Source organism: Eriocheir sinensis, chromosome 3 (genome assembly GCF_024679095.1).
Source record: "Eriocheir sinensis breed Jianghai 21 chromosome 3, ASM2467909v1, whole genome shotgun sequence".
Lineage (NCBI taxonomy): Eukaryota > Metazoa > Arthropoda > Malacostraca > Decapoda > Varunidae > Eriocheir > Eriocheir sinensis.
The window spans coordinates 12,643,802-12,663,444 of NC_066511.1; the positions used below are offsets into that span (position 1 = coordinate 12,643,802).

Here is a 19,643-nt window from a genome sequence, read left to right on the forward strand (position 1 = left end):
AACCACCACCATCACCACCATCACCACACACGACCCCATCACCACCACCACCGCACACGACCCCAACATTTCCATAACCGAATCACAGGAATCATGCAAACAGCTGATACAAGGGAGGGGTTGGTGAAATTATGTAAAACAGGTCGATATGAAAAGACATTTGTTTATTGGTTATTAATCCGGAACCATCATAACAAAAATTTGGCAAACTAGAATTCAAAACTAATATCATCCACAGAGTAAGAATGATGTATGGGGAGGGGAGGGGAGGGCAGAATAGAGGAGGGAAGAGGAGGAGGAAGTTATGAGGAGAGTGAGGGGAGGAGAAAAGAGGAAGGGAAAGGAAATGAGAGGAAAGGAAAGGAAGGAAAGGAAAGGAAAGGAAAGCAAGAGAGAAGGTGATAGAAGAGGGGAGGAAATAGAAGGAAAGGAGGGAAAAATAGAATAAAGGAAGAGAAAAATGAAGGAAGAGAAGGAAACCGAGGAAGGGTTTGTAAGTAATAAGAGAGAAAGATAGATGAGAGAGGAATCGAGGAGGGCATAGAAGAAAGAAGAAAGGGAAGGAGAAAAAGGGATAGAGGTAACAGAAGAGAAAGGAAGAGGAGAGAAAAGGACAAGACAACTAGACATCCGATGAGCACGCGAACCGAGAAAGCAAAAAAGGACGAAAACAACCAAAACGACAACAAACAACGAGAAAATAAAACAGAACAACCCCAACCACGACAATAATCACGAAGGAATCCAAAGAAAGACTAAAGCGAGAAGGGACACCACACCAGGGAAAGGATCGCTGCAAACACCAGAGGAAAAGGAAAAGAAAGAAGAGGATGAGGAGGAGGTAATGGAGATGACCGAAGTGCGAGTAGAGAGCTCAGTGTTGCTGCTGCTAGAGACTTGACTTGCTGGCTTGCTGGCTGGCCGAGCTCCACCTTGGCTGACGCGTGTTTACATAATAATATGATTTAGTGGGTGGGAGAGTAGTAGTGGAGGAGGAGGAGGGGGAGGAGGAGGAAAAAAAGGATAAGGTGATGGTGGTGATGATGGTTGTCGTAGTGGTGGTAGTGGTGGTGGTGGTGGTGGTCACTCGTCGTAATCTTGAAGCGAGCGACGTGCAATAGAAAGAAACACAGTTTTCTACTAAGTTTCTTTCTCTCTCACAGTGACTCAAGGATCTCCCACCTTAATAAAGCTTCTTAGCCGTACTAATAGCTGTGCCCATCGCCGTCTAGGATTGAGTTATCTATTAAACAGTCAGTCCATCGTAGCCGTGTACCATTTATTGAGCCTCCCGTAACTTTGAAGACCACTGTGCTCTGGGTTATACTCGCGCCAGGGGGCCACTCAAGGAACCATTACTCCTGAGGGTCAGACTTATCGCCGCCCACTAACACCATGGATCACCTTACGCCAGCCTCCCGCCAAACCATCCTATCTATGGCTCGACGCTTCAAGAGATTTCGCACCAGATAATATATTGCCGCCACCCATGCACTACCCCAGCCTCCTCCTCCTCCTCCTCCTCTTCCTCCTCCTCGTTCTACTTCTCCTCCTCCTCCTCCTCCTACTTCGGCTAACCCTCCTTTCGCTCCGGCCACTCAGTAAGTCAGTCAGTCAATCCATCCAGCCATCGACCCAACCAGTCACCTTGCCAGCCACAGTCAAGCACAACACGCAGAAACAAAGTAAATCCACTAGATCTTCATCCCTTCACGCTATGTCCTAATCGTCATTGTTGGTGGTGCTGTGGCTAACGTTCTTATCTATAAATCCCAGGGATCAATGACATTCAACCCTCCCTGCTACTCACTTCCGAATTAACTAACAAGAGAATGATTGGAAAAATAAGAAAAAATGCACTATAGAAACACTGATCGTAAAGTCTCTTGTGTTCATCGTAAAGGTCATATAGATGGACGCCAAAAGGAAGTGAAGCGAAAACACGTGTTGCCTCCATATCGTTTTTTGCCTGCAATAAAACACACTCGGAAAATTGTGCTGTGTGTGTGTGTGTGTGTGTGTGTGTGTGTGTGTGTGTGTGTGTGAGAGAGAGAGAGAGAGAGAGAGAGCGTGTTTTCTCTAGCTATCCTCGCAGCCATCAGTGTAATATTTATGAGCTCATTTAAACGTATCTGAGCCCCCTTGACGAGGCAGGTGGTTGGTTACCGGTCCCGCCCACTGCACACAACCTGACACAAAACACTTCCTGGCTACTTTCTTGGGGGCTTTCGCTTCTGTACATACATATCCGTAACCTGAGACTGCTCGGAAGAAATATATGAAAGCTAAGGAAGTATTTAAGGATTGAAAAATTACAGCACGCATATTAACAAGGCGTCAAGGAAGGTGTCATATTGGAATTACTAAATAACCTTTTTATAACGTGTCTCTCATCTGGGAACTACATTTTCATATATTGATATTTTTTCTGTTATATATATTTAACAAAGATATTCGCAGAGAGAGAGAGAGAGAGAGAGAGAGAGAGAGAGAGAGAGTATTGGGTAACACAAGCCGGCGCGGTGTCCGTCCAGCAGGAGGGATGCGGGTTATCCACACACAAGAGTATCCTTCATGACCGTGCCGGTGACGCGCTAAGCAACTCATCTGTTTGTTTACACCTTATTATTGCACCTGGGAGGACAAGGGAGCGGGGGGGACGGGGGTGAGCCAGGGAATCAAGCGGCCGACACATGATCCACTCCATCGTATAGCTTATCCGAAAGCCATCCTGCCCACTAAGAAATTATAAATGAGTCAGCTTTCCAGCGTCACCACCGACCCACAATGCACCGTTTCACCGCAAGGCATGGGGGGGAGGGGGGAAGGGGGGCACCATCACTCCTCCCCGGCAACCTTATCACGCCGCGGTAAATTAATTCGTAATGACGAACTGCCAAACGGCACTTTAGGGATCATGTTACGTTTTACTTAGATTCTCCGGACGACCCGTGGGGCGCCGCGGTGGAGGCGTCTTCATTTATAGCTCCAAGCACGCCACTTTTCCTTCATCCTCTCCGTGCCGCGCGCCGCCCCGCCCTTCTAGCACGCTGACTGGGCCACCCGCAACGATGCCGGCCGTTCAAGCTTGCCCCACTATCCAATTTCCATCATTACTTGAAGGAACGACACTGACAACATCCTCAAATTTCGGTGACAGTAGAAAACTTGGGTCACAACATGAATGCCTTTTTAGTTTGTTTCACTATCCAGTTTTATTATAACATGAAGGACTGTAGCTAAGGATGATCACCGACAACAGCCTAAAAATTCGGTGACAATAGTGAATTGTGAGTTCAAGGCAAGCTTTCATTACCGCGGTGAATGGATGATTCTCGTAATACAGCGTTGAACGGTAACTCGATGTTCCCAACAACAAAACCATCAGGAAACCTGTTAAATCATATTTTAAGGGATGTTGTTATCAACGAATCCAGGCTGTTATACGTTGTAATCACTGTATTTTATGCTAAATAAATATTATGAGGGTTATACTGACGTGTTAACGCTTATCACTAAAAAAATATTCTCACGTATTCCCACAAAAAAAATGCGATCATTGAATTTCGTAATCTATTTTTCTACAGTGTGGTTTGTATTAGAAATAGTTTAAGAAACTTCATATTTCTCTAATTTAGGCATGAAGCTGTGCATAGGCATACTCGGTTTAGCTACTTACATTTCCCGTTTTGTAACACGTTTATCAATCACGTAAACGAAACCTTTAACTTCAACAAAAACAACAACAACAATAAAAATAATAGTGATGATGATGATAATAATAATAATAATAATAATAATAATAATAATAATAATAATAATAATAATAATAATAATAATAATAATAATAATAATAATAATAATAATAATAATAATAATAATAATAATAATAGGCTAATAATAATAATAATAATAATAATAATAATAATAATAATAATAATAATAATAATAATAATAATAATAACACTACAAGTAACAATAATACCAAAAACAATAATAATAATAATAATAATAATAATAATAATAATAATAATAATAATAATATGCCATAAGTCCACCACGCTTAAATTCCTAATCATATACAAGTAACATACTAACATAAAACCACACGGAAGTCTTCAATTCGAATAAAATTCCGTGATCAGTCCTTGCCACAGAACAACATTGTCATCACCAAATATTTATGTAAATTATAAGAAAAGAAAATAAGCATGAAGGGACAGCACTGGTTCACTTACAACGTGTGTGTGTGTGTGGGGAGAGAGAGAGAGAGAGAGAGAGAGAGAGAATGGCGCAGCACGAGGCGTAGGCTATCACACGTATTCATCGGAAAACAAATAAACTTAGCAAATCAAACCAAACTAGATGTAACAACCTGACATAACTATATCTAATCTAACCTAACCTCACCCTTTACACACACACACACACACACACACACACACACACTCATTATAGCTACTTTCGTGAGTTCCCTTCATCCTACAGAGCGATAACTGATTCCCTTACCTCTCACTCCTTTATTTTCCACATGTATATAACAACCACAAACATTTTAATACAGCGGCAAGGTGTGAAGGTTTGACCCGTCGCAGAGGTTGGCAGCCCTACGTGACTCCCTTCCCTCCCTGCACCTCCCGCTCAAGCCTTGTTGTCTAATGCACCATACCTTTTAACCTCCTTCCTTCACCTTACTACAACTACAGCTAAATGTCAATTAACGTTACCTAATTATGTAGAGGACTAATGTGACAAGAATTAAGGAATATAAGGAGGGGATTTGATGGGTTAACCACCACTGACGTCACCCCTTGTTGATCTGATATAAAATTTACACCGTCACTATTTTAACATATATTATTATCAGGACCAACGTCAACCATGTTAGTAAACGTTACCTAATCATGCAGAGAGCTGAATTGACAAGAATCAAAGACTGGATAAGGAAGGGCATTGATGGGTTAACTAGTGCTGACGTCACTCCTTGCTGCTCTTCCTATAAAATCTTCACCATCCCTCTTTCTAACATATATATTTAACACCTACACCTTGTCCCTTCCTTCACCTCATCCCTTGTGTCTAGCTAATGATGAATAGATAATACTCACTGCCACGAGCCGACGACAACCGCAGGACTTGGAAACACGGGACACTCGCGCTACGAACGGCACTTAGGTAATGACAAGAAGAATGGCGGGCTCCTTCCCCTCCCTCCCGGGGCGACCGCAACACTGCACGCGGCAATAAAAGAAGTTCCCGGATTCACTCATAACAGTACAAACTCATTCTCATAAAGTCGGTATTGAATGAAATCTAGATAAACATGCATTTTCACACTTACTGATGCATAACTGAACAAACCAGCGCACACTAAAACGTGCAGTTTTCTTTGAAGTCATCACCCACGGCCCGAACCAAATCTACAATAGCCTACTGATATATTTTGTCCTACGCGTAAATATATTATGATTAAGTGTATATCTTATCCCCGCCGTTGATATCCTTTTGTAGATCTGATTTAGTCCACTGAAATTCTTTGATACACTGGAGAGATTAATCGTTTGTTGTGGGGCGTTATCGTAGAATATGATTAAAATGTCGTACCGCTATGAATGGTAACACTCATCACTGCCAGAGCCCCAACAAGCTACGGACAAGAAACCGCTGCGGCACTAGGGCAATATAAACATAACTTACTAACTCTAAAACAAGATAGGCCGACCCTTGGTCACTAAGCACCTCAACGAGTTCCCAAGTCAATGCAATAATTATGTTCCTCCTTGTACTGGAATAGGAAAGGAGATTTTAAAGGCTGAAAAAGACGGGGGAAATTACTGCAACATTTTATTCATAGAACATGCTGCTGTGTGCGTAGATAGATAAATAGATAGAAGGATAGATGGACTGATGGATAGATATTTAGATAGATGGATGAACTGACTGATAGACTGATAAGTAGACAGATATACCCACTCACTCACACACACCAATACATCCATACGTGTGGATGGAGAGAGTAAAAGAGAAAAGGAGAATAGGAACAGAGAATGAAAAGAAAGGGTTAAAGAGAGAAGAATAGGAAGAGATAATAAGTGAGAGAATGAGCAGAGAGAAGAAGAGAGCACGTGGTAAGGAGAGATACATACATCCACAGCAGATCATTTAAAAAGCTTCATGAACACATCGTACGTCATAAAAACAACAGTCCCAACACAGTACCTCCAGTCAGGGGCTTGGAGCTTCGTTGGAGGGGCAGGGGAGCGGGCGGCCTTGCAGGTGTCCCCTTGGTATTGACATAGATGGGCGGTCAGGCTGGTCAGCTGCGTCGAGGCTGTGATCATGAGCTGCCTGACGCCTGCCTGCCCCGAGGATGTTTGTTTACACGTCCCAAGCCACCACCTGCTCCACCCACCCACCCACCACTACTATGACTGTACTGGGAATGGGTACGGGGGGGTGAGAGAGAGAGAGAGAGAGAGAGAGAGAGAGAGAGAGAGAGAGAGAGAGAGAAAAAAAAGTTAATGGGTACTATAATGGCAACAAAGACGTGGACCATTGTGTATACGCACTTTTAGACAACTATAAATAAATTAGTGCACAAGAAATAAATATATATATATATATATATATATATATATATATAGGCTATATATATATATATATATATATATATATATATATATATATATATATAACATTAAAACCAGATTATTTCACCTAAGACTCGCAACTACGTCTTTCTTACTATTTACTTCCCCTCTCTCTCTCTCTCTCTCTCTCTCTCTCTCTCTCTCTCTCTCCATGTGAGACCCGAGGCTGAGTCAAGTACACCCACTCAGCTTAGCGTTGTTCCGTTCGTCCGTCCGTCAGCGAAGATATTGTGTGCGTGGCTGCTTTTGTCCGTCCTTCTGTGTTTGGGAGATGCGCGCAGCCGCTTTGGAGGACGGCACGGAAGGTCACTCACTTGCTCGTGTTCATCAGTTAGACTCCTAAAGGCAATATTGTCACTGGTTAAGCGCACGAAGGAAAGGAGTATGAAAAAGAACATGACTTTTTCCTTTAAAACCAGACTCATAAATGCACTATGGTCACTGTTTATGCACACAAAAGAAAAGAGAAAATGAAAGTATGGGATTTTTTTTATCAACCAGACTCCTAATGCACTACTGTCAGCGGATAAACATACGAAGGAAAGTAATTGATGAACGAACTATGGATATTTCCTTCAACCAGACTTCTGAATAATCTATCACTGTTTAAGTCCACAAAAGAAAGGAATTAATGAAAGAACAAAGGATATTTTCTTCAACTAGACTCCTAATGCACTGTTGTCACTGGTTAAACGCACGAAGGAAAGGAATAAATGAAAGGACGAAGGATTTTTTTCATATAAATACATCTATATGGCAAAAATTATAAATGAAGACCTATAAACTCAGTACTGTCAAAGGTTTGGTATATTAATTAACTGTTACTGTGATTGATTATATAAAAAAATAAAACATCAAGGATTACGGGTATATATAGATTTAATTGCGGCTGTGATTAAAGAGACAATTAATGCAAAAGGAATTTTTTTTTATATTTTCATTATTATTGTTTTGTATTATGATTCACGCCATTAACATATGCACACAAGCGGCATTTAGCTGTAGTCTTTGCATTAATATGAATTAACCTCAAGATACTCCGTTCATTTTTACTACGAGAGAAAACTAATCACACAGATGTTTTGGGCGCGCGCGCGCACACACACACACACACACACACACACACACACACACACACACATACACACACACACACAGTACAGTAACATCGCAGAACAAATATCTGTCAGCTCATCAGATAGTGTAGCTGCCCAATATTTAGTCTTTTACCCCGACATGGCTGCAGAGATAGCCTTTATTTTGTTTAGCATCTCACACGTGACACATTCGGGCCAAGGATAGAAGACGCGAGGGATGGAGGTGAGGGGGGAACGAGAGGGAGCCATGTCAGGTCTAGAAAATACGGCCACAATTACTAAGAAACGACAGAATAGTTTACCAAGGCTTAGAATTCAGTTATTACCCCACGAGTCCCTTCTGCACACACGTACCCAGCTAAGCGGTGACTTGTTATCTCATTTTACTTCGTTTCTCTCTCTGTGTTTGGTCACGGCGTAGAGCAAGCAGGTTATATCGTTAATCTCTGTAAACAAGCTGAGATAACGAAGGGCGAGGGAGGGAGAGACTGGGAAGACAGTCGACCCTCCTTCATCTAGCTTGGCCATCCTCCACGTCCCTTCCTTCTCTGAGTTCGTATACCTCCCTCCCTCCCTCCCTCCGCCTTCCCTCGCTCTCTTCTCCCTCACTTCGTCACTCGTCACTCCGGCACTCCATCACTCCAGCTTCTTCTTAGTCATTCGTTGTGTAGCAAATCATAAGTGGTAGATATAATAATTTATATTTAGACTGTATTTGTGTGTGTGTGTGTGTGTGTGTGTGTGTGTGTGTGTGTGTGTGTGTGTGTGTGTGTGTGTGTGTGTGTGTGTGTGTGTGTGTGTGTGTGTGTGTGTGTGTGTGTGTGTGTGTGTGTGTGTGTGTGTGTGTGTGTGTGTGTGTGTGTGTGTGTGTGTGCAAAACAGTAAGCGTGACATTAATAATAAAATAACTCCCACTACACTCTCATAAAACACTATCGTCCTCCTCCTCTTCCTCCTCCTCCTCCTCATGCAGCCATTAGTCGTTGCTGATGACATTAAGAGCTCCTCAACTCCCAAGACTCACACTGGGCCACAGAGGGAGACGGACCACGCCGAGCTCTTGTTTGTTTGGGGCCCACCACCGCCGCGTTACATCGGGCTGCCCACCGCTAACATCAAGCCCGTGTCCAGGCTCATCACAGCTCGTCACGTCTTCCTCAGCCTTTTAAAGCCGCCCACTCAGACCCCAACGCCCACTCAGTCCCAAGCGCCCACTTAATTACGTCTCCCTCAGCTCTTCTCTCCTCTCACTCCCACTCAGTCCCCAGCACCCTCTCAGTCCCAGCGTCCACTCAATTGCCAGTTCCTAGTCAATTCCCAGCGCCCACTCATTCCCCGGCGTCTACCATGCATTGATACCTCCCTCCAATCAATCAATTAATGGGGGCATACGCCGGAGGACACATCGCCTCGCCCACCCTACGACCTTTCCTATGCCTCCCTCCGGATGCTATTAATTGCAATTTGATACTTTAGGAAAATCTGAGACTTTATAATTTCTAGGAGAACGATCAGATGAAAGCAATTAATTATTTTTTCAACTCTTATTATGTTATTTTTAATCAGATGACGAAAGAATATGGTGTTTTGTCCTCTCAGTTTATCTTTTTTCCTCATATCAATTCCTAACCCGAAAAATATATGAAAAGAATCAGCAACGGGGTTTTTACAGCTCAGTAAAAATAATAAACGGTGGCAAAAGGAAAGAAAGACGAAGATGATTAAGTCATGGTAGGTAGACTACAACTGTTACTTAATCAAGTCCCCAACGGAAGAATAAAGATAAACATATACGTATATATATATATATATATATATATATATATATATATATATATATATATATATATATATATATATATATATATATATATATATATATATATATATATATATATAATCGGTGGCGTTGAGGCTCTTAAGCAACTCAGCAGGAAAACAAGTAATAGGAAAGAAAGAAGAAAGCAAGACGAAAAAAATAACAAACTCATGGTAGGCACAACTTTTAATTAATCAACTCCGCCAAAGAAGAATAAAGTTAAAGAAATGGAGAAGAAGTAATCAAACGCAGGGAGAAGTTTAAACATCTCAGCAGGAAAACAAGTGGTATCAAATAATTGGAAAGAAAGAAGAAAGAAACGTAGGAGTGTGTGGAGGCGAGAGGGATTCGAAGGGTGGGCGGGAGGCAAGGAAGGAGGGCGAGAGGGGAGAGTAAGGGAAGAGGAGGAGGGCCTGACGACACAGCTTGGTAAGCGGACACCACCACCAATACCCCGGTTTATTTACCCCCCATGAGGCGACGTTTATTCTCGCCCTCGTTATTCGTCAGCATTTATCTTGGCCGTCCGCTTGAAGTACTTCCCCACAGCGCGGGATTCATAAGGCAGCGACGTGGCGGCCAGGGTTGATCGGTATTCTCGGACGCTTCAGCCTTCCACATCAGCTAATTCCAAAGGCCAAAAAGTAGATCAGTTAGGTTCTAATGAGTGTTTTTTAGGTTCATGGTACAGAGGAAGGGTCAAACTACCCCCAGTGTCATAAATGTACCCTTGGCAATGCCCTCAAATCCTACGAAAGCCTTGTTAAATGTATGTGCTTGGGGGCCGAAAGGTTTAAGAATTTGACCACTGGTAGGAGTGGGATCTTGTGGACACGGGGCGGCGCTGAACAACGTTAATTCCCACTGGAGGACCTTCTTTCTCCCTCACTTTATATGAGGCGATATTCTCAAACATTTCGGTTCCCAAGCAAACTTTTTTACAAGGCATTCGTAGGAGTTTGAGCCTTTCCAGGGTCAGTTTTATGGACCTGGTGGTACTTTTAATATTCCTATGTACCATGAACCTGTACAAATATTCATTAGAACCCGATTGATGCCCTATTCGGCCTTTGAAAATATAGTTGATGCGAGAGTCGAAAGCGTCTGAGTATACTAACCTATGCACCTCAAACACACTAAGACAAGGTTTGCAGCTCCCTTTTCAGACGCTTTCGCCTCTCATGAGTGCTTTTCACGTTCAAGATGCAGAAGCCTTGCCAAACGTCACGTTGCTCGTAAAACTACCCACGAATACGCCAACATAACCTTATCGAAATTCATGGGGAGGTGTAAGTCCTGAAATATTTGAGACTATGGGATTCGGTTGTTAAGCTCTTGAAATCGAAGAATAAGCTGTTTTGATTCCTTGATATAAAAGGATGTTTCAAACTGTATTGGAAAGTTGGAACCATGTGTAATTCGATATCAATAAAACTGATGATAGAATAGAGAAAGTTCGTATAAATAATGCTGGATTTTCCTCTTCTTTTCAGCACGATGAAAGACGATTATCTCGCCTCCAGTGACCACATCCACGGTGAGTACCAGACCCCAACTAGTTAATATCCTGCCTTGCCTTACACTACCAACACGTCAGCTCCAAGGCAGTCCCTATTACTCAGTTACTTCACGTCCATCCTCACCCACACACAAAAAAGGAGAGCGTGATTCACCCCTAAAGGAATCATTTAATCATCTCTTGCTAAAAAGACTGCACCATCTGATCTTTAAACTCCGTCACTCCATCAATATTTTCATCACCTTTTCACATATCCCTTCACCCCTCTTACATATCCCACTTCCGTCTCTATTACCATCACCTTTTTTCCCATATCTCTCTTCATCGGGGTCACTCCATCTATACTATCATCACTGCTGGGCAAACGTAAATGACATCCTGGTGTGAAAATCTCCGCTCCTAAATAGGCCAGTGTACCTCAGAATCCAGAAAGTGATCTGAACCGACAGCATATTCCCGATCTCTCTTCTTGTAAGTGGTTCCCGAGTGAAGACGCTCAACTGTAGCTCCGAAACTATAACCATGGGGTGTTCTGGAAAATACTCTTATTACGATTCCCATATAAAATTACCATGCATGTAATTAACCACACTGAACCTAACTGAACCTGACCTATTCAAGAGTAAGCGCCACATACCAGGAAAGAGGTCGGGAATACGCGAACCTAACGGACACTTGGGACGCCAGGGTACTGTGTCGGAAACGAGGCGGCGGTGTATCCTATGCAGGGCAGCGGGGAGCCAAACAAACAAGGGGACGGCTCGGGGTGGTCCTCAAGCCTGCGACCTCATCCTCTTTACTTGTTTGCCATTCTTGTTACACTTCTAGGTGTTGCACAGGGCCATTAACATACATCTTAACCTTCACTTTTCTCTCTGGGATTATAACTTCACTGCTAATCAATCTCTCATTTATGATTTGTATGAGTTTGTGTGAGTTAAATTGCCTCTGAAAGCCATCGGAATGAGTCCTTGATCTTCCTCGTGACGATCTTCCTGATATAACCATTTTTTTTATCAATCCCTCTTTTTTTCTCTTTCATTCCTCGTTCCCAGGTTATGGCGGCGGCACCATCAGCGACATCAAAAGGGAGGAGGAGGTGTATCACTACCCGCCGCCCACCACCCTCACTAACCACCACTACAGGTAACAATCCCACCTTCACAAGCTATCCCCACCCACACACTACCATTACCCACCACCCACACTAACCACCACTACAGGTAACCTCCCCACATTCACAAGCTATCCCCACCCACACACTACCATTACCCGCCACCCACCACCCTCACTAACCACCACTACAAGTAACCTCCCCTCCTTCACCAGTTAACCCTTATCCCCCCACACACACATTAAGCACTACGCATGAATGAAACAACCACACAGGAGTTCAAGCATCACCAAAACCACCACATTCCCCATACAACCATCTAGAGAAACAACCTCTACCCCCACAACCATATATCCACCACCCCCATCACCACCACCATCATCACTACCCCAACACCTCATAACACCACCATCTACTACAAGGCCTGCACCACAACACGGACCATTGCCTTACAAAGAACACATCATTATAACCCATTACACGTCACGCCTCCACCAGCACCACCACCACACGCGGCGCACCCCGGGAGGCAGACAGAGAGAGGAAGAGAGGGAGAGAGAGGGGGGCAGCTGAGGAGGTCACACGCGGGCCAGTTATCCGTCTGAGCTATTTGTTCGGGTGTGGAGGCGTCCTAGAGCGCCGCCTCCACGCTATCAATTACAGTCTTCACTCCAGCGTCTGAGAGAGAGAGAGAGAGAGAGAGAGAGAGAGAGAGAGAGAGAGAGAGAGAGAGAGAGAGAGAGAGAGAGAGAGAGAGAGAGAGAGAGAGAGAGAGAGAGAGAGAGAGAGAGAGCGTAGAACTAATTGCTGTTAACCGTATCTCTTCGTTGATAAGGAAAAAGAGGACCGCAATCACATTTGAGTTATGGAAATTAATCACATCCACACCCTGATTAGAAGTAGAAATGATACGAAGCATGTGAACCAGCCTCCAAAATGAGAGAATGCAAAACTAGTATCATGTTGGTGGTGTTGGTGTAGGTGATAAGTACAGCGTTTAGTCGTTTAGTATGCATGATCACACTGCAAAATAATGAGGTGAGTGGGTAGGGCGACAGCAACAAGTGTAGGAGGGGGGGGACATGGGTACTAGGAGAACTAAGCATCTCTGGGTAGCTGCATAGATATAGATGCCCCCTTCACCTTCAGATATAGGGCCATATTCTTCTTTAACATTTCAGCACACAAGCACACACACTTGACAAGGCTTTCGGAGGAGTTGTGGGCATTTCCATGAATAGTCTGATGAGCCTGGTGGTAGTTTGACAAAGCTTATGTGCTCGTGAGAACCCGATTACTCTCCTTTTTGGTCTTTGGAAATAGTTTACGTGAGAAATGAAAGCGTCCGAGAATACCAACCATACACTTTCTTACACCCTCGTATATTTTCATCCTTACATAATAATTATACTTCACGTCATTAGCTGTTCTGTTCTGTTTCACTTAGGTTTACGCTGCCTCCATCCCACTCGCTTGTACTTACTCGTTCTCACACCTTTCCACTTTTTCATCCTTACATAATTTACCTCAAGACATCTGTTCTTTATCCTCCTATTCCCCCTCGCCGCCCCAGAGCCGAAGTGTACGGGAAGCCGCTCCTGATGCCGCCCCTCGACCCAGACCCCCAAGTCCACGCCGCCAAGGCCTACGACCACATCGACTCCACCAGCGCCACACACACGGCCTTCGAGGCGCCTAAGGTATACGACAACAAAATCTACGACACCACCAAGGCCTACGAGAAGCTCTACATCTCCAAGGAGTATGACAAGATGGCGGTGGACCACATGAGCCCTTCCGCCTACGAGAGTCATGACATAAAATCCTACGACAAAATGTACTCGTCGAAGAGCCACTTGGAGTCTCCGATTGATGACTCTTCGTATGACAAGTGCTGCGACAAGACCTACAAGACCCTCGAGACGCTGGACTCCACCACGTACGAGAGGCAGTACGACTCGTCCAAGGCGGTCGACCCGGTAGATTCGACCACGTACGAAAAGGTGCAGCCACTTGACCCCGTGGCGACCTCCCTTCCAGAGCCGCAGGACAAACCCTCCACCACGTCTTCCTCGGGAGGGAAAAAGGTAAACACAGACAGATGCGTTTCACCTCCCATCCTCCCTCCAATCCACCTTTCCGCGATGTTTTATGTTTGTCTATACAAGCTTTATACCTGTTTATTTCCATTGTATTTAGCATTTGTATTCTTTAAATTATATAAACATGTTTCTCCCGCGTACACTGGGTCCCATCATAAGCGCCGTAACCAAACTGCACTACCTATGATTGCCAGGCTTATTTCCTAACCAGCCAACACTAGAGAGTTTGCCCAAAGAGTATCCTTAAATTTGTTAGCTTATATATATATATATATATATATATATATATATATATATATATATATATATATATATATATATATATATATATATATATATATACACTACCAACACCAAATACTATACATAAGATATTTGTGTAGCCTTTGTGATTTGGTTTGGAAGTTTACAAGTCTACCGTGTTGGACCGTGGAACTGGCCCGTTTTACATCTTCCTTTCTCGCACAGCAGAAGGAGAGCCCAAAGGAGAACGGGGACCTGGACCCTAACAAGAAGCCGCCCTATTCTTACGTGGCGCTTATCACCATGGCGATCAAGGAGAGCCCGGAGCGGAGACTGCAGGTAAGACTCAAGACCAAACCATAATCTCAACTAAGAAAAACTACCAGAAATATTAGTAAACGCATCTTAACCCATTTCCCTCTTAAACGACCCCACTAAATAGCTTCAGGATGTCCTTAGGAGATAATCAGGTGAGACTCAAGAGCAAAGCATAACCTCAACTAAAAGAAACTGCCTGAAATATTAATAAAAGAATGTTGACCCATATCCACCTTACATGATATTACGACTCCGCTAAATATTTTCAGTTGAGATTCAAGAGGAAACCATAACCTCAACTTTCAATAAGAGAAATCACCAGAAATATTAGTAAAATCAGGTTCAACCACTTCCATCTTGCATAATACAACCCCCCTAACTATTTTCGGGAATTTCATTAAGCGATAAGTAAGGCGCCGAAGTCTTGACCTCCATTACCTAGGATATCTAAGTCGCTGGCTGGCTCTCACATGCACTCCTCCTTCAACTGTTTACTAACACTGCAGCCTCTTCGTCTCCCAACCACAGGCACGCGATACGCAATCCTTCACCATCTCACTCTGGGCATCATCTTTGCGAGAGAGAGAGAGAGAGAGAGAGAGAGAGAGAGAGAGAGAGAGAGAGAGAGAGTATGAAAAAAAACATACTAATTATGACATCACATCCCTGAACCAAGCAATACTGAAATAGATACAGAGAAAGAGGTAAAGGATATAATATTTACCTAACCTATACGTCTCACTTCCCATTCTCCCACCGATTCAAATTTCCAAGCCTTTTTATGTATCTTCAGGCTTTTCTTTCCACTTTTCCGTGCTTTCTTATGTATCTTCAGGCTTTTCACTTCCTTCTTTTCCCGTACAAGTCTGAAACAATGGACCTCCGCGAAGCCTGAGCGTAAATCAAGATCGGCGTGTGAGTGAGATGCGTGGAGGAGGGGCGGAGAGTGCGTGGACAACAAACACCAGATAAGCCAGGAATCTAAAGTGGCATATTTAAGTGAACTCAAAGTGTGAGACGACAGGTATGAAGTGGAGAGGAGTGCGGCCCGAAAATATGACTGTTCTGTCTCCGGGAGAAAGAAAAATAGATGCAAAGTAATGTTAGTTGAATGTTAGTCTTCGCATTATTATTCTGTGCTGCAGCAAAACTATGTCATCTCGCTCTTAGGAATTCGGTTACGTACATACTCATTCGACTTTCTTGACTTTATATCCAGATTCCCAAACCATGAGTCAAAACAAACGCATATATTATTAAAAACGTGTAATGGAATGTTTATCTTCACTAAATTCCGTAACACAGTATTGTCGCCACTAGAGGCCGTTTGATAACCCAACCTCGCCTATCCATACTACCGACTTGTATATATTTTGTTACCATAATTTCATAGCAAAAAGCAAACAACGCATGCACAATAAACAAACGCTCCGACGGCAGCAACGGTTCATGTATGGCCAAAGAGAACTTCGAAGTGTGTAGATATATCCGATTTGCTTATTGTGGAAGAAGAGTAACATCAGTACCCCAATAAAACAACATAAACTAAACTACAACACGGGTGACGTAACGGAGATGAGCACCGAGACAATGCGCAGCTACGTATGCTCCTAGCCTAACATTACCTTTACCTATACCAAGCTAAGCCACGCCTCTTCTGTTCCTCCCCAGCTGAGCGAGATCTACCAGTGGATCGCCAACAAGTTCCCTTTCTACGCCAAGGAGAGCGCCAAGGAGAAGCAGGGCTGGAAGAACTCGATCCGGCACAACCTGAGTCTGAACGAATGTTTCCAGAAGCAGCCCCGGGATGGCGGCGGCGGCGGAGGGAAGGGCAACTACTGGACGCTAGGTGAGAAATAGTAGTAGTAGTAGTAGTGCCCTGTTCCTCATCATATTAAATCCTACTCCTCCTCCTTCACCTTCATCCTCATCCTCATCATTCAGTAAGTAAGTCTTGGTCCCAACACGGTGCCTTCCCTCCTTCCCCGCAGACCCCCAGCACGAGAACATGTTTGAGAATGGCAACTTCACGCGGCGCCGACGGATGAGACGCGCGGCTAACCTCCTGCGACAGCCCTACCCTCCCTATCCCATCTTCCAGATCTCCCCGTGAGTACCCAGCGCCCGCATATTGACTTTTCGTGGATATGTCTAATTCATTTATTGTTTGTATGGTTGGAAGCCATGTTACGGGTAATACAGACTCTCACAAGATGATTTTAAAGGCTACAATTCTCATACTGCATCAGACTCTTTGATGAAAAATCTGCGCATATTAATTGGATATATTTACCTCTTCGCTTTGTCTCATGCACCATGGTCCCTCCAAAGACGGGACACATCTGTAAAGAACTAAGGAAGGAAGAGACTGAGGTGATTGTAAGTATATGTCAAACATGAAATGAAAGTATTTCCTCTCTGAAAATACAATAGCATTACACAGTGGTCCCAAGCTGTGTATATCATGGCGCAGGTAATTTTTATAGTGGCGCCAGTTATGGTTGGCTCATGCTGCCCCCGGAACTCATTCTTGATTCACAGGACGTGATTGTGAAATCAAAGTGTTTGAAGTTTTACGTCATATAAGGGACAATGAAAGTATTTCCTCTTTGAAAATCGGATAATATTCTCAGTGCTTCAAAGCGAGTTGTAATTTGATTCAGATAATAGATGGTGATACCATTTCCTCTATTTGAATACCCAAGAACAGTGGTCTCCAGCTGAAAACACTTCTAGAAAATATTCGTAATAAGAAGACTTCCTAGACTCATAGGAAAAAAGATAAATAACCTCCACAAAAAAAGGAAATGAAAATATGACGAGTTTATTGATTTAACTATTCTCATTTCTCTTCTGTGTTAATGATAGTGTCTGATATTTCCTGAGCAACTTGAATGAAGGAAAAATGTTTCGGTGTTTGAACAACAACGTGACGTATAAGCAATGGCAGGAAGTAACTGGGACGAAGCACACAGCGCTACTGAAAACGAACAAAAAGAAACAGATAAAAGCAGGACAACGCAATACAATACAACGCGGACAATACAAATACTTAAAACACAAAAAAACTACCGTAGAAACACAACGCACTTCATCCAACAGCCGACTTAGCAAAGAAACGAGAACAGACAATACGGTAAATAGTTCCTTGTTTAATCCCGAGGCCCAGCCCAGTCCAGCCACAATTGACGACGCAGTGGTTGTGTCTGCCTTAGGAAACTCGCCTCCCCTACGTGTCTCTTCGGCGTCCAGTCAGCACACCTCTGCCACAACATCGCTGCTCGTTACTGCGGGTTTGGTGACACATAACACACCCAACCAACTGCTGTACCGCATTCCTACTTATTCTTGATTTTCTTTCGTGAGGTTACACTTTTCTATGATATTTTTTACACTCGACCCATTAATACAACTCTTCCTTTCCCTTTTTTTCCCGTGAACAAAGGGTAGGTGACGAATATCTTTCAAAAAATAATAACATACAAAAGACAGGGAATGAGTGTCTAACCTTACATTACTGATTCTATTTTGTGATTGTAAACTTTTATATTTTTTTCAATCTTTTACTTTTGGTTGATTTACGCAACTTCCCAAACTTTCTTATTTCTACCGTGGACAGAGAACACGTGACGAACACCTCCCAGAAATATCGGAGAACAGAGGAAATTGAATGTGTGTTTTATGCTTGCCTCTTATTTATGAATATCCGGGAGAAAGCATGTTATTTCCTTTCGCTTCTCATGAACAGGAAATTCCATTGGTAACATGAGTCGATTCGATACAAGAACGCTGGCGTAACGTCGCTAGTTTGTTTTTCTGGCGCTTGAAAGTCTGACATTTTTATGAATCCTTTCTTTTTCTATATAAATTTATAGAGACTGTGTTTATTTTGTTATTCCTGGAAGCCTTGACTCAGGCCGTGGAGAGACATGAGACAAAGACGGGTGTAGTGGTTTGAAAGCATAACTAGATCGAAAAAAAATAAGATAAGAAGAGTAGAAATAAAATGGGAACAACAGAAAGATAATCCACATTGTTGGCTTGCGATATTAAACTGAGTACGGAAAACAGAGGCAACAGAAAAAGCTTTAAGGAGAAACTAGTGAAGAAAGACTAGGGTTGTTATGACGAAAGGCGGTCCTCGTGTATGTGTTGAAGGGCGGAGCCTTGGACTGAACCATGCAAGACCTTCACGCAAGCAACCCAGTCCAAGGCCTTCGACGTGTGGGAGACTAAGCAAAGCAGTCTGCGGAGGTCATCAAATGGAAGACAGAAAATACTTGAAAATATCTTTGAGCCCGAGTTACTATATTGGATACACTTGTCTTGAGGGATGGACACAACGATAAATAATTGTTGTGAATACGTTATTAAGATGATAAATAATCGCCACCATCATTTAAAAAAAGTTTTCCCAAGTTACTTTCTTTGGTGTTCGAATTGAAATTTAATCTGTTGCTAAAGTCTAAAGGTAAGAACGCAGATAATAGTGTTGTAGTGTAGTTTGTAGTATGAAGTCTTTTTAACATAACCGCCAATGGGATTTCGATGAGCCAGTCAAATAATACACAAAACAAACCGTACGGCACATATTTTTAAAGGTTTCTTGATTATTTTGAATGTTCGATACTTGGACATTGGCGTGTGTGAGTATGTGTGGAGGGGATGCTCTAAGCCTGACTCATGGGCGCGAAGGCTTAACCGGACACCCCATCACCTCAGATGATGAACAACAATGTCTTCTTCTGTCCCCCTCGTGCCCGGTCGCCACATGCCGCGAT

The 19,643-nt window shown here is 43.2% G+C and overlaps 1 protein-coding gene across 3 annotated transcripts in view; it reads left to right on the forward strand.

Annotated features, from left to right (window-relative positions):
* Positions 1–19,643, forward strand: part of LOC127005172 (forkhead box protein D3-B-like) — a 50,696-nt gene that overhangs the window by 16,259 nt on the left and 14,794 nt on the right. The window contains exons 2-7 of one of the 3 annotated variants that reach the window (XM_050873842.1): positions 11,060–11,103; positions 12,141–12,231; positions 13,773–14,286; positions 14,773–14,883; positions 16,534–16,711; positions 16,854–16,971. In XM_050873842.1, coding sequence (XP_050729799.1) covers positions 11,064–11,103; positions 12,141–12,231; positions 13,773–14,286; positions 14,773–14,883; positions 16,534–16,711; positions 16,854–16,971 — 1,052 coding nt within the window. In that variant the 5' untranslated portion in view covers positions 11,060–11,063. Of the gene's footprint in view, positions 1–11,059; positions 11,104–12,140; positions 12,232–12,284; positions 12,309–13,772; positions 14,287–14,769; positions 14,884–16,533; positions 16,712–16,853; positions 16,972–19,643 lie in introns of those variants that run through there. The other 2 variants (XM_050873831.1, XM_050873851.1) reach the window with 2 other exon arrangements.